Source organism: Sander lucioperca, chromosome 17 (assembly GCF_008315115.2).
Source record: "Sander lucioperca isolate FBNREF2018 chromosome 17, SLUC_FBN_1.2, whole genome shotgun sequence".
Classification (NCBI taxonomy): Eukaryota; Metazoa; Chordata; class Actinopteri; order Perciformes; family Percidae; genus Sander; species Sander lucioperca.
The window spans coordinates 12,724,615-12,740,767 of NC_050189.1; the positions used below are offsets into that span (position 1 = coordinate 12,724,615).

Here is a 16,153-nt window from a genome sequence, read left to right on the forward strand (position 1 = left end):
GGGGTTGAAATCGAAAAGCACAGAGGAGAGCACCCTTTAGCAGCTTTCACGTGCAGTGGATGACAATGAGAAGTGGGTGACCAGAGTATTTATATCCCCGGTCACCTGGGCACGGACCCCTGCTGCGCTCAGGGACCCCAGCCAATAGGGAATCAGAGTTCTTGAAGGTGACATGTAGGTGTGAACTACACTTCTGTAGTTCTTTTAGACCTCCGGCCATCTTTTCTCATGGAGGTGTGACTTTTAGGCTTTTACAGTTGCATGGAGGCCGCATTCTCTTTGTTTGAAAAGGTCGCTCACGCCGCATGTGGGACATGTGGTTTCCTTTGTCTCAGAGGTCACATGCTCTGAGATCTTTGTTTAAAAGATAGTGTTTAACCACACTGCTCGGTTCCCAACAGAGGTCACTTCTCATTTCCCTTTTCCTGCCAAAAACAGGGTTTTCTTTCAACCATATTTTACCCAAACCATGATATGTCCCTGGTTTTGATGGTGATTTGCAACAGTTTTGAAGATACTCACAGATTTTATTCACCTGCTGCTGTGGGCTGGGCATCAGATCAGAAAACATATGGTTTCGGTCCTCGTGAACACACAGCTAGTTTCAAAACAATGTTGATAACATCTCTTCAGTCTGAACAGCGTGGATCTTTGTGCGAGAAACACGGTATGTGTTTATTAATTGATTTAGAGTGAGAATATCAGGTTTTCGATTAAAACTTGGTTCTTTCTCTCTGGCTATTTAGCACTAAACCAGCAATAATTCAAACTGGACAAAGGACACTCTCCATTAAAGTTCTTTTTTTTTTTTTGATTATTTTTTGGGCTTTTCCGCCTTTAATGGATAGGACAGCTGGGTGAGAGAGAGGGGGAAGACATGCAGGAAATCGTTACAGGTCGGATTTGAACCCTAAACCTCTGCGTTGAGGCATAAACCTCTATGTTTATGTGCGCTTGCTCTACCTACTGATCCAACCCGGCCACTAAAGTTATTTTTTTTAACACATTTGTACCCAAAACTGAAATTTGGAATTTCCTTTGGTGGACACAACACAATGCTAGCGCTTTTGCTAACTTTGACTATAGTAAGTAAGATTTTTTTTATGTGATCAAAGTTGTACTGTTAGATACCAAAGTATGTCTATACAAGATTTCAATACTTAATACCAATTAGAACAAATGTGTCATGTTTCCTTATTATACTAAATATAGTCTTTTGGCACAAGAAGGTTAATATATTAGTGTTGACTCTGGCTCTGAGGACAGCAGTGTCTGATGGCAGCTGTGATGCTGGACCAGCTTTTTCTACTTATGTTTAAGGTTAGCCACCTGTCTTTGATCTCTAGCACGCACACTTGTCTTTTTTTAGGATTACACCAGTGAGATTATTATCTGCACTATAGCAGTTCTGCCTCACATAGATATTTCTAGACAAAACTTTATTAAACCAGAAATAATGCAGACAGGAAGGGGAGGTTCTGATGTACATCATGTGTTGGTTGTATTTCAGTCTGTTGCTCAGACAGTCAGCAGGAAGACAGCATGGAGGTCACAGCTCTCTGCATGAGACTGTGTGAGTATGAAACTTTGTATCACTATTTTACTTATCTTTCCTTTTAGCCAGTGGAGAAATATCTGTGTTTTATTTGATAAACCGCTCTCTTCATGTGTCTCTCCAGGGATGGACATGTTGGTCATGCTGCTTGTAAGAGTTGACCACAGTTACTTTGCTCAGAAAGCTAGTAAGTTGGATTTAAATAATTAGGTGCATACTCAGTTTGTGCTTGGCTGTGTGATATTCTGAATAATTATCTTATCGTTGTTTCTTTATTAACTGCTGAAATGTGTCATTTGTTTATGCCTTAGCAACAAAGAGACCAAGAAAGATGAAATATGTAATCATGACATTGTAACCACAGTACTCTGAACACAAGCAGACCTTGACCAAGTTATCCTGCTGCTCCACAAACTGCTAAGAGTACCTTCAAATGTAGATGTTTTAATTATATGCTGTTAATACTAATGTAAAGATTTGTCTTGTTTTTTTGTAAATGGTAGTCTAGACCAGCTCTATATGAAAAGTGTCCTGAGATAACTTGAATATTTGATTTGATTGCTCACTTTATGTGTGTCCGTCTCAGATGCAGCTTTTCCTCGCGTTCTTCCAGACAGACTGCAGTTTTTTGAATATGAGAATGTCAGTGTGATCTGTCAAGAGTTAGGTGGTTTGACTGAATGGCGAGTGATGAGGAGGCTTAACAACAGAAATCCAACAGATTCTTACACCTGGCAGTCATCAGCACCATCTTGCACCATTCATCTCACCTTTTCACATCACAGTGGAGAGTACTGGTGTGAAGATGCAGAGGGGAACACACACAATGCTGTCATCATCACCATCAATCGTATGTTTAACAAATAATCAACAGTTTTGGTTTATTTGACGCAGTGACACAGTAAACTCAATTTAGCATTTTGAAAGAAGTTCTACTGTACAACAATGGAACATTTTAATGCAAGTCAAGAGACACATTGAGGGACACTAATATGAAGAATTACACAGGTGCCATCTTGGCTGCTAACTTTCTTTGCCACCTAAAGTGTTAGTTGGGGAAGACCAATCTGTACAGTGTCTGCACGGCTTAAGAGACTCATGTTCATAAAAGATGCAATTTCATTTCCCTTAATTTGATTTATTCATTTCCCTATTAATCATTTCCTGCTTGAAAAGTCCTGTATGGGTTACTGTTCCTTTCAACAATATAATTTAATTCATGCCAAATACAGGAATGGTCCCTTTCTTCCTTGTTCAGAGACTGGTTGTTTTCTACTAAACATACATGTTCAACATGATATCTGTTTTTATCACACTGACCAGCTGGTTCTGTGATCCTGGAAGTTCCTGCCAGTCCTGTTATGGAGGGAGACAACGTGAGTCTTTATTGTAGAAAGAAGGATACTCAGTCAAATCACATGGCTGATTTCTACAAAGATGGATCCACACTCGGGACCTGGTATTCAAACATGACCATCCAAAATGTTTCCAAGTCTGATGAAGGACTCTACAAGTGCAGCATCTCTGGAGCTGGGGAATCACCGCAGAGTTGGCTAACTGTCTTAAAAGTAAAAGGTGATGAAGGCATGTTTAATAACTCCATTCCAGCAGCCGACGAAGAGAGCCGTCCTTCCAGTCACCCCCCTAATCTGCCCTCCCTGCTCTGGATTGTTGTGTTGGTGGCTCTGATGCTGTTGGTGATGGGACTTCTTCTCTGTAGGAAACACAGGGGTACAGCAACACTGTCTCCCAGAAATTACATGTGCATATTTTCTTCAGTAAATGACTTGATTGATTCATGTCTCTCGTCTCTGCTTTTTTTCCTGTTCTTTTCTAGTTTTTCTATTGATGGCATTTGGTCTTTTCTGTCCTCCAGTATTGGGCTGTTTGTTGTCTGGAAAACCAACAACAGGATCGCACTCACCTGCAGATCCTGCAGGTGAGAAAAAGCCAAGATGTAACATGGCAAACATCATATGCAAAATGTTAACATACTAACACATTGCATGTTAACAAACTCCCTTTACAGTCTCATAGCTTCAATGGCCTGGTTATAAACTCTTCTTTCCATTTCTCTTTTTAGCTACAACTCTTTCAGACACAATGTAATGCAATGTAATATGTTATCTGGTGTATTTGTGTACAATTTGTGTATTTGTGCCCGCCTGTCTTTGCTATATAGCCTATATGCTATGCTATGCTATATGCTGCGTATTAATGAAATATTGTATGCCCATTATTACATTTTCCTTTTTTAGATTCAAGAGTGGACAGTATCGCTGATCCACATCATGCAACATACGCTGTTGTCAAAAAACAAAGAAGAGAGAAAGGTACGTTATATTATATTGCTTCTAATTCCAAGTTTGTGCAAAATCTTTTTTTTTTAATGATGTCATATTTTAAGTGATATAATGCTATAGGTGCAGAATACATTTACCCCATTTAATTATGATTAAACAACTCAACAATGGAAACAGCCGTGAGAAAGTGTCTGTTTCTTTCAGTGTCTGATGGTGACAATGCAGGTGATCCGGACCTTATGACATACGCTGTTGTTAAAAAACAAAGTAAGAAGAAAGGTAGTTTATATTATGTCACTTCTGCTTCACTGTTTACTGATTTACTTCCTTTCAGAATAAGACTTAAGCAAGTCTGTGGTGCAACATGTTTTGTCTTCAGTAATAGACAACGGTACAATTACACAGAATATTCAACACCATGTTTAGGGAAGAACTAAATTAGTAATTCAAAATATTTGTAAGTTTAGAACTTTTACCAGCCACTAACATTCTCTTTGCAACATAAATGTCACTAGTGTTAAGAGGTGATACATTTAAAACTGCAATACTAGACCTACATATTTTTAGATATGTCTGCACACACTGCATTTCCTTTCAAATAGGTACTAAATGGTTTCAAGTGATAATTTGATTCTTTCAGTTATAAACCACACGCGAAAACCACCGACTGAAACAAAGGGCCCCTCAGTAGCTTTAATATAGTTGTCTGCAGTACAAGAGGCTCTGAGGTTCTACACTATAAGATGGAAAGTTTTAAAGAAAATCCATTAAATGACTAAGAGCTGTATGTAATGTCTGCAACATGCAGTTTTCTTTGACCTTTAAGGGAGACAGAATACTTTATAATCTGAAACAATCCGCATCAAACCACAACAATGCTTTATAAAATGTTGGAGCATAATGAAAATCCCAAATTGAATGAAATTTTAAAGCTCTACAAACAATCTTACAGTAAATTCTGTATCACGTTGTATTTGTTCTCCCAAACAGAGCCGGACAGGTCCGGAGCAGCTTCCAAGCGACGTCTAACAGACGAGAGTGTTGTCTATTCTACAGTCAACAGTGTTGTCTATTCTACAGTCAACAGGTAAGGTTGACAATGATACAGAATCTCTCCTCTGAAAATGTAAGTACATGCACTCAACTGTGTTCAAACCACAAGGTTATCATAGCACAGCCAAGCTGAGGATATGAGAGTTCAGTGAAAACTTCCTGAAATCAATTAGGTTTAACAAAGATGAATTTTAATATGTTGACATGGTGACCTCATGTTTTCGTTCATGCTGCTGTTTAACTTACAGGGAACTCATAATTTTATCTTGCTCTCACTATTGTGGATTTTTACTGAGAGAAGAGCTCTATCTTAACAAATATAATATAAAATATCTTAACAACTAACCTAATAACTTTGCTGATCCCTTGACTTTCCTCAAGTGCCACCATTAAATTTGACATTTTTATGTTTTTCAGTATAATATCTCAACAATTATTTGATGGATTGCCACAAAATTTGGTTTAGAGATCCATTTTTTATTAATAGCATAATGATTAATGATTCACATTGTGTCCAGTCATTGGGTTTATGAACATCTGCAAAACTAATTCCCATCAGCCTCAGCTGCACTTTGTTTTCACTGCTAATTAACAGACATAAGCATGCTAACATGGTAAACTAAGATGGTAAACATGATAATCATATTATACATATTCAGCAACGTGTTAGCATTGTCACTGTGAGCATTATGCATACAGTCTAACAGAGGCTCTAACGTGAAGACTCTTTTGTCTTTTTGACAAACCATAACATAGATGAGGCCAAATAAAAGCTCAAATGACTTACATGCTATTTTATGTGACTTTTTCTTTATCCTGTGTGTTTTACAGACCAAATTCACCCGACTGAAGGACCGAGGAGGTGGTCTGTTCAAAGGTCTACTTCTGTATTTCAGTTAGGAAGTCATACTGTAAAGTCACACTTTTGAACATTCAGTGTCTTTCCGTTATCAGTATTGTATCTTTAATCATAAAGTGACAAGTGATGTAAATTTCAAAAATGTTTAAAACCTCTTCAAGGTCTATAAAACCAGCAGTGAATTCACAGAAACAAAGTTTCTTTATATTGAAGTGGTGGAACAGCCTACACTATTGTTCCTCTTCATGAGATACATTTCTTTAATGCAATTGTATCTCTAAAATGTAACTTTAGTTTAAATGAAGACAATAATCTTATTGCAGATGTTAAAGGAGATGAACATATTGTGAAAATTCAGTTGAGTTGTAATGAGCAGAGTGGGACCAGAGCATTTACAGAAAAGAAGCTCTAGAGAGAGAGACAATGTCCCCCACAAAGTCTACTGAATAATAGTAGAGCATAATGAAAAAGCCTACTGAATGAAAGTAGAGCTTACTGAAAACAAAAGAAGAAAAAACATGAGCAAGCCGACGATGTGGTGTATGCTAAGTGACCTAGTTTACAGTCATATTACACACACACAGTACATTGTCTAAAACCTTAAAGTAATCACCCCTTCTTTCTTACTATTTCACAGTATTTTGTGTTTAAGTATGCTATGTTTGGTGATTGCACCACTTTCGAATATATAGCCGATGACTTTAGTATTACACTCTTAAAGTGTTTTTGAATTTTGTAAGCCTTTTGCATTCAGCATTTTGCATTAAAGTGTGCTTCAAACTTAATTATTGGTTACTAGGATAAGGTATTTTATTGTTTTATCTCTGTATCTTTTATGTTCTTACTGTATGGATATAAGCATTGTGCACCAAAAAACTTATCATGGTTTTAAACATTGTATTGGAACAACAGTTGAATGTAGCAAGCGAGCAGGGGACGGAAAATTGTGGTTTAGCGTTTATCTGACAGAAAACCGTAGCTGCTTCAGTTCAAGCATGCATACGAGGAAGACAGGATATGTGGCTTCATGCAGGTGGTGACGACAGTTCTCGCCTCTACCTTGCGCTTACCTTTTTTAATACACTTTGGTCAAGACGTTTGTAAGATGGCTCCCTTGTCCCCCTATCAGGACGCTGTATAAGGCTTGTGATAAGGGGATATACAGTAAAAAGTGATGCTCGGGGCTGGCAAGTCAGTTCGTCAGAGGCTTTGCTACTTTTGCTCTTTTCTTGGAAAAAACATCAGGCCTACACTGTCTCCCTCAGATGATGAGCACTGAATAACGTAATGACAATTTAATTTCCAATAATGAAAGTGTAATTTACACTTTGCAACGATTTGGTAAAATGTTGACTGTAAATTAAAACTTGGTGCCTGCTTAACTTGGAACCACGACCTGTCTCTACATTCCCACAATTGAACTGTAGTTGACAAGGGCGTTGGGAGAGATCAGCAGAGATTGAGGATTACGCACGGTCAATGTGAAGCCAACTCCTAAATTTATTGTACAAACAAAGAAACGCTAGGCAGAATTGTGAATGAAACTTTAAAAAGTCACGCAACCAAATTTTCGGATAATAATTTTTAGTTGAATAAGCCCAGGCATAAGGGTATGTAAATGACTTAAGAACGCGTTTCCCCTCCTCCTCTTAACTGCTATATATATTTTCTCATTGTTTGGCTGTACCAATATATGAGCTACTGATTGATGAATAAAAAATCATGTAAGAACCCAAGAAAGAGCTCTGGTGTGCACCTCATTTCTCGGGACCGGCGGACCAAAGACCAAAGGACCAGGAGTTTCAACTGGACCTCGCTAAGCCCCCGAGGTGAGTATCAGCCAAACCCACACTACGGCTTCACACCACTGACTATAGAAACACACGCATTTTTCTAGTAGAGGAGTCTTAGATACCCTGTGTACGTACGTTGATAGATCTGTGGGTGTAGATGTAGAGATGTGCATAAGATAGGATTGCTCTAGGCGGAGTGACGTTGGAGGCTCAAAACCTCAGCGTCAAACAGGGTAGTAGATGTCAAATTAGAAGGGAGGCTTCACCTTCGCCCCCCCTCCTCCCCTTCTCGCTTATTTCTTAGGATAGGAAGCCAGGGGTCTACGGGCAGATGACTGAACGAGTTTATTAGGATCAGTCAGAACTGGACGCTTAAATAAGGGCTACGGGCCCGTCAGCGCTGAGTCCGTGAAATAATAAATGAAAACCGTGATCTCTGTGGCGGCAGATTAATGAACGTGCCGTCACCAACCGGGCAGGCCTCGGTTTTAAAGGGGCCGACCCGGTTCTCCCTGCCACTGTAAAACTTAGCAAGGCGGGCTGTGACTCTCGCGCGCGCGCTCTCTCTCTGACTAAAAGGTCACGCAAGGTATCCCGTTCTTCACAGAATATCACATCCCGTTTGACAGCGGAAAAGGTTTCATTTCTTTAAAAGCTCAGCAGTGAAAGTAATGTTTTAGTTTCAGATCCTCTGAGTTCTTTCTAAAATATCACGATCACAATCAGAGGGAGAAATCCACTGGAGATGAGGAAGCACAGCGTTAACTTCTGCACCCAAACAGGGTTGTTAAAATGTGGGAATAAAAAGAAACCGCTGCAGTGTTTTTTTACCTAGCAAAGACATACAAGGCAGGGTCACAGAAAGTGAACAAAACAACAATATACATATTCTACTGTGGGGGATGTGATTACTTATGTAATGCTAACGTTAATGTATTTTGTACTCTCACTAGAGAGTGGGCATTGCAAATATTAGCAGGGCCACATGTAACATACATACATACAATCCTTCCTAATTTTGGATTGAGGAAAAGTGTATTGTGCTGTTGTCATAATGGCTATTATCAGTTCTTTAATTAGTGTTATAAGGTACAATGATGTATGCTGATAATGATTCAGATAATGATATTGAAACTTAATATATTGAACTAGAGTATAATGCAAGGCCTAAACATGTTATTGACTAGTATGTGAACAAGTTCTTATGATTCCTGTTTAGATAAAACAGGCCAGGGCTTATGGACAGAGTGAGAACCAGTTTTGGAAATCCATTCCGGTTGATCATGCCAGCGTGATTCTATCTGGAACGGAGAAGTGACTCATTGAATATTCAAGCTGGTGGTAGGGTGGTGACAGTCACCAGGACTGTTATATCGACATCTAAAGGGTGCACTTACCACAAGAAACTGCCCCAGGAACAGTAAAAGACATTTTAAGAACTACAGACAGTGGGTTGGTGAAAAAGACATTGAAAGTGATCACAAAACAGATTTAATTTTTTAGTATAATAGAAAATGAAAACAAAATATTGCAGATGCACATTTTAATATGTAAAATGAAACAAAGTTTAGACATTGTAAGCCACAGACTGGCCACTCTCATTTGCGGAGAAGCAAACTGACATTTGCGCACCATCGATGCCCCATATCAAGACCAATATAGACTAAAGTGTAGTCACTCAACTTCACCAAAGATGTGTCCAAAAATGTTTGTTCTGGATCTTGCATTAGGCCAGTTGTTCTTTTTTTGTTATTTTTCCATAATTTAGTCTATTTTTTGCTTCCACCTATTCTTAAAACTACAAACATTCTTGCTACTCCTCTTTTTTTTCTTAGAATTATAATCTGAATTGACGCAGTCTTCCCGTCCACCAAGGTTGTTTGGCTGAATATTTGCCATCCATGGTAGTTAAATTTACATCCGTCAATTAATCTAATCTCGTCCTAATTAAAATAAAGGTGAGAATTAGTGATGATATGTGACACAGATATGTCTCTTATGGATCATACATCAGGGTCTTTCTTCCCATTCATCCATCAATGAGTTGACTAACCCTGCCAATCTGTCTGCTCTATGATAACAATGGGACTTTTACTGCTTATCCCTGATCTTTTGGCTCCAATCCAAAATTGCTTGGAAGGCTCGATGGCATCCCAGGTCAAACAATCCAGCAATCTCTACTCTTTAAACTGTGCACTAACACCAGATCACCGTTTAAGGTGCTAAAGTGTGCCTGAAATCAACAGAAATGTAAGCATGTTAGTCTTCACCAGCACTTAATCATAACTGTCTGCTTAACAACAGGATTGATTTATTATCTTTTTTTCACCTGTGCATCATTGAAAGTTTTTTTTAGTCCTGATGAATTAAATACATGTTTGCTGCTCATGGAGATGCTTTATGGCCATACTTTAACACAACAACGCTTTGTTGCTACACACCTTCTGAACCAGTTTTACTGTGTATGTAGGAAGACAAAAAAAAATTAGGGCTGTTCGATTAAGGAAAAAAATCATAATCACAATTATTTTGGTCAAAATTGAAATCACGATTACTTAACACAATTACTCATTGACTTTTGGAAAGATGTTGCAATAAATTAACTTAAAAAACTGTGAAACAGTTAAACGAATTAACAGTGAAAACACCTTGAACTGTTAAATTTGCCTTCAATACTTTTCTGTAGTCTCTACCTCACCTGCACCATTAATGGACTGTCAATCATGACTAAAACTACTCCTACTCCCCTTTCCAAGGTTATATAACTCCGCCCTTCAGGCCTGTGACTCTCTTTTCCCTCCAAATCAAACCACACCAGGCAAAGCAAAGACAAGGATTGATGTGAGTTTTCACTTTCACTTGTATTATATGTACTTGTAACACTTATATTTTGGTCACATTAAATGTTTGCCTGAAAGTTTGACATTTGTTTTGTTTGTGCTAGATTGCAGAATTCAATCCTGTTTGTGTGGAGAGAATTAAGTGCAGATTGTGGATGCTTTAATGATGTACAGTAAATCAAGATTAGTTTAACCTCATTTGTTGTTATTGATTGTTTAATGCTATTCAAATATCTGGCATTTTCTTTACTGATATGTTTAGACAAAATCACCCATCATCCACCCGCAACCAAGTGTGTACCATTTCTCTGCATCTACGACAATAAAATGTTGGAACCGCACCACTGGATTCTGTGTTTAAATGTGCACACTATATCAGTTGTTCAGTGAGCCAACACCATCAGCACATTAGAGTTTTTTCACTACATTTATGTTGGACAACTCAGCCTGCATCTCATGTGGTACATATTTGCTAAATACAAAGCCCTGAAGACACGCCTCATCTTTTTGAAGCGTTAACTTCAATACTATTATTGATAACAACAGACATGAAAAAAGTACATGTATAATATTCAGTACATAGTCAAGAGCGAGATTAAAAAAAAAAAAAAAAACTGGGTTGTATATGGGTAGGGAAGCCATTTGGCAAAGATGGTTGTGTTCTGGAGTTAGAAACTTTGCATTTCTGTAAATATTCTGCTACTTTGTATGGAGCTCTAAATAGTAGTTTGGTAGGAGTGAGAAGCCCCTTCTGTTTGCTGTTGAACACTATTTCTTGATTTTTGGTTTGGTTTTTTAGGAGCTCACTTTTATTTTAATTTCTTTAGGAAGTTTGGCCGACGTTCATCTTCCTTGACAGCAGAAACTGGCATATTAAGAAAGTTTTGTCTCTAAAGTTTATAACAATTGAATTTCTAGCAGAAAATGGATACTTCAGATGCGCTTTCTGTCTTCAGTGAAAGCATATGTAACCGGCCTGGCCTCAGTACCGGTTACCTGCGTTGTGTCTAATTTGTGAAGCAGACGACTGGAGACTCAGGCTTTGGCACAGGACATTTATTGCTCTGTTGAGTGTTTTAGAGAGGAGAAACACAGCGTTGGTAGAATGCCCTCAACACACGCCGCTCTCGGCCAGATCCAATATCGTCTCTCAGAAATATTTTCATTTCTCAATAAAATAAAAACACATATGAAACAATAAATGCAAAAATACAACATAAGAATATAAAAATACTTTTGTAATATATAGCCTGTATAAAACTGCTCTCAGATGTCTCACACTCTCACTTTAACTGCAATCTCACAGCATTACAAAATACACATTTTAAATCACAATAAGTCCTGTGCAAATAACATACCTGTTGAGTGTTTTAGAGAGGAGAAACACAGCGTTGGTAGAATGCCCTCAACACACGCCTAACAACATAAAGAGAACATACATGTACTTATACGGGCGCAGTGCAGGACACAAAATGGCGAATGCCAACGCAGATACATATGAAAACATAGCATGTAAGCTAGCTCACTAAAACACTCAGAACTGAATAATAAACAAAAATACACGGAAGAGAATGAAACAGTCCAACTACTAAAAACCTATACTAACCACAATCAGCCTGTCTAATCACTTAAATACACATTAAACATAGTATTTTATACATCCGCCTCGCGCTACACAAAGTACCTACCGCTCTCGGCCAGATCCAACATCGTCTGACGAGAGCCGGGAAAACAAATAGTACGTCCACAAAACGACCAGCAGAGGGCGCATTACCCATGAAAAATACATACACAGTCCCTTCATTGAATGAGGAGAAATAAACAAAAATGAATACACAGTAAAATGAGGGATATTTGGTGGAATACAAACACTTTTCCATACCTGCTACACATACAACCGTTAGTTTGTTAGTTATTACCTATTTTTTGTATACAGTATGGTTACCTAGCAACCGAGGCTTGAAGACACCAAGTGGTGAACAGTTGTATATCACTCCACAAGAACTGCTAGGTGAGTGGTTACAACACTGAGCTGGGAGTCTGAGGTTTGATACCCTGGTGAGGAGATCTTGTTTTTATCATTTTGGATTGGATAATTTGCATGCCATTGCGCAAGTCAGGGCCTGCGAAGGCAGGGTGGTAGGGGAAGACTCATGAATATTCATTAGGGGACTCATCCCTGAATGGCTAGTACTCGTTGCCTGCTCTGGTTGGGTTGGTTAGGTTTAGGCCAGAGGAGTGGGATTGGTTATGGTTAGGGTAAGATGTCAGAAAATGTCAGGGCGAGCCAATCAGGGTTGAGTTCCATAATGAATATTCATGAATCTTCCCCTACCACCCTGTAAAAAAAAAAATATCGCGGCTCGCGCAAGTGTATGTATCATCGTCTCTCTGAAGTGTGCGAAATATTGGACACTGCAACAATAATATTCCAAAAAGGTGTAATACATGAGTAGTATGGATAACTGTGTGTAAATATATGCCAAGGTAAATACACAGGGATGCAAATAGCATACATTCATATTTGTACCAGACGGGGTATTAATAGAACACATTGCTGTGTGCACCGGCGGGGTACGAATAGCATTCATTTCTAATTGCACCAGGGTACAAGTAGCACTTCTAATTGCACCAGGGTATGAATAGCGTACACTGCTAATTGTACCAGGGGTGCAAATAGCCTCACCCAAATTAATTTCATGAATGCTTTATGGCAAACAATATACTGTACATGGGACCACCAACACTGACCCCATCATCATAATCACCATCATCGAGGCTAAAATCAAAAAGGTAACATTCCTTGTTTAAATATTTTAAGCCATTTACAGTAATTCTAAATGTTTTTAACACATTATAATGCTGGTATTAAAGTATAGAGTGAGTCTGGTTTGTGACACATTACAAAAAGGATTTCAACATAGACATTCCAACTATTGAAAAGTTGGCAAGGATTATAGTTACAGTAAATCCCTTCATTATAAAAAGTCATCTCCGTACAGCTTTACTGTAACAGTGTGTTTCCTGTGGATGGAGTTAAGAAGTTGCCATGGAGTTGTCTGAGAAACAAAAAATTATATATAAAAACACAAATTCACAAACATCTGTAAAAACATACATCTCCTTAGCATCCTTTTTTTACAGAGTTTAAAACATATATGTGTTGCTGAGAAATCATCTCATAAGTTCCTTCTCTCCCAGTTGACCTCCATCACCGGCACAGTGACAGAGAAAGATGCCTCACCTCTCGCTCTGTCTCTGTATATGAGTCCCAGTAAGATGGTAGACAGCAGGTAAGGAGCTCCCACCACCAGGTAACATATCTGTCTGGAGACACACGTGAGGGGAGCTGCAGGATCACCGGGACCTGCCGGTGTTAATTCTCAGGATCAGTTTCAAACATCACTTTATGAAACGTGTCCTTTACATATCATTTATCTGATATAAAAATGAGAAAAAAACATGACATGAGAAGCAATGTGGGCCATGAGTGCATTTTAAAGCAGCTTGTTCGCTGTAGTCTCGCTTTGCTATAGTCCACACAACATTCTGAGATGGTAGAAAAACATTTTCTGCTTTATTGGCATTTCTTTAAACCAATCACAATCGTCTTGGGCGGCACTAAGCTCCGCAGGGAGCCACGGTGCCTCTGCAAAATAGTCTCAGGAAGGAACTTGTTTTGTTGGAACGTGTAAGTTCAAAAGTTGTTTTAGTCGTGCAACAGAAAACTCTGATTGGAAAATAGTCTAGCTAGCTGTCTCGATTTACCCTGCAGAGATCAGAGAAAAGATTAACCATAGTCCTCATAAATCCACCAGAGTTTAAAATATCAACAAAAGGAAGCCAAAGGCAATGGATATGCGGCCTAAATGAGTGAAATCCAGTGAAATTTCCTTCGGTAACGGAGCAATCCCGGAAGTGGAACATCGAGGATATAGACTACCCTGTATATAATGTACATTAAATGTGTAAATAAATACCCAGGTTTTTTTGTCTGAGCTCACCTTCTGTCACGTTTCCAGTTGAACCATCAGACGGTGGACCTGCTTCTTTCTCTGTTGCTCGTTCTGTGTATGAAAACCATGAGTTAGATAGTTAGATAGATATTTTATAATGAGTGAAGTGCTCTGTTGCAATGTTACATCTGTTTAGCAGTTGTACTTGAACTGTGAAGTACTTTAGGTTTATGACAACAAAATGAAACAAGCATTTTGAACCTGGATTTATCCAAGGTTTACATTTCTGTTCTGGAAATTCAAATGAGTACATATTTATAAGACATTGCACCATTTGCATATTTAAACATAACATTTCAGTAAAGTTGTAATACAAAACAGAATTGTCTTATTGTAAATAATCAACTGTGGTAGTTTTATGCTGATATCTGTTAGTTAAAATATGTTCCCCATTCACCTGCAGTGTCTTCCCTTAAAATCTTGTGATGAGAAAGTTTAAATTAAGTTTACATTAATGCATAAATCATTATATTTCATCTCACCTCTGACAGTGAGCCAGCACTCTGGTGATGCCCAGACTTCACATGTAGAGGCCTTCATCAGCCTTGGACACTGCAGGGATGGTCATCTGCCCCGTGGAGATCTGTCCTTCAGGAAGATGCTGGCCCGCAGGTTGGAAGAGTTGCTTTGAGTGGTGCAGCGCAGAGTCACAGATTCTCATTCCATCACAGGAAACACAGGACTCTGCAAGAGAAAGGGTTGAAGAATTGAAGAAAGAAGCCTCCACTGAATGTTAGGGTTAGGGGTTAGTACCCTATGTAGCCTTTGCAGCCTTTAAGAGAAAAGTATAAGCCACCATAAGTTTGCTGAGAGGGTCCATTTGCAGATTATAACTTTGAACACCAGAGGGCAGTGTTGTGACCTTTTCCTGTTAAACTAAGCCAAGTGCATCTTGGTCTTTCTTTTTTGTTGTTTTTTGTTCAACAACCTGAACAATATCAGCTAAAAAAATATTTACAAAAGCAAAGCATGTAATGGTTTTATTGTGAAGCAGTCACTGGAGATGCAATGTGTTTGTCACTGTGATTGACATTTGATTAAAAAAAGAATTATGATGTGTTTGGTATTTAACCCCACGAGCTACATGGTTCATCCTGCCTCCAGTGATGAACTAACGGGTGACGGTGATGTTGGCAGCTGGACTCGTCTCTCCAGATGTGGACTCACACCAGTACTCCCCACTGTTCCACTAGTAGACTTCGTTGATGATGCAGGTTGACACCTGCAGAAAGCCCTAGTCACGTCCGCACTCTGAAACTCCTCGGCCTGTTTTGGCCTTTACGCTCCATCCAGAGGATTTCCTGTTCAGCTCAGAGAGAAAGACTCCTACTTAAAGAAGTGAGATCTGTTGGGAGAGACTTTGAGAAAGGCTGCAGAGAAAGACAAAAAAACAAACTACTTAGTTCCTATTTTTAACCCTAAATCAATTTGTTCAGTATGATTACCAGAGATCAATTAATATGTCCATTAACTAAATCCCTTTAACCACCTTCATTTAAAGAGAACACATTATCAAAATAAATACATTTAAGGGCTATGACTTCCCATTTATTTTACACTTAGTTTAGAAATAATTGACAAATCCATTAATTATCAGAACTATGTAAAATTGCAAAATAACATTCATAAATATCCGTTACTGAAGGACCTTCCTTTTCAGTTAAGGTGCGAATTCAGCGGTTCAAACTAAATGTGAGATAAATTAATCAATTGTAACATATAAAAGGTTTTAGG

The 16,153-nt window shown here is 38.6% G+C and overlaps 1 protein-coding gene across 1 annotated transcript; it reads left to right on the forward strand.

The window, feature by feature from the left end:
• Nucleotides 1–1,187: 1,187 nt before the first annotated feature.
• On the forward strand, nt 1,188–15,050 carry LOC116052133. The gene is made up of 11 exons (XM_035994252.1): nt 1,188–1,573; nt 1,680–1,742; nt 2,142–2,405; nt 2,879–3,286; nt 3,432–3,494; nt 3,814–3,888; nt 4,063–4,137; nt 4,849–4,945; nt 10,320–10,404; nt 13,605–13,677; nt 14,911–15,050. Exons 1-11 carry the CDS (start codon nt 1,543–1,545, stop codon nt 15,048–15,050), a joined length of 1,374 nt encoding a protein of 457 aa, XP_035850145.1. The 5' UTR covers nt 1,188–1,542.
• The last annotated feature ends 1,103 nt before the right edge of the window (nt 15,051–16,153 follow it).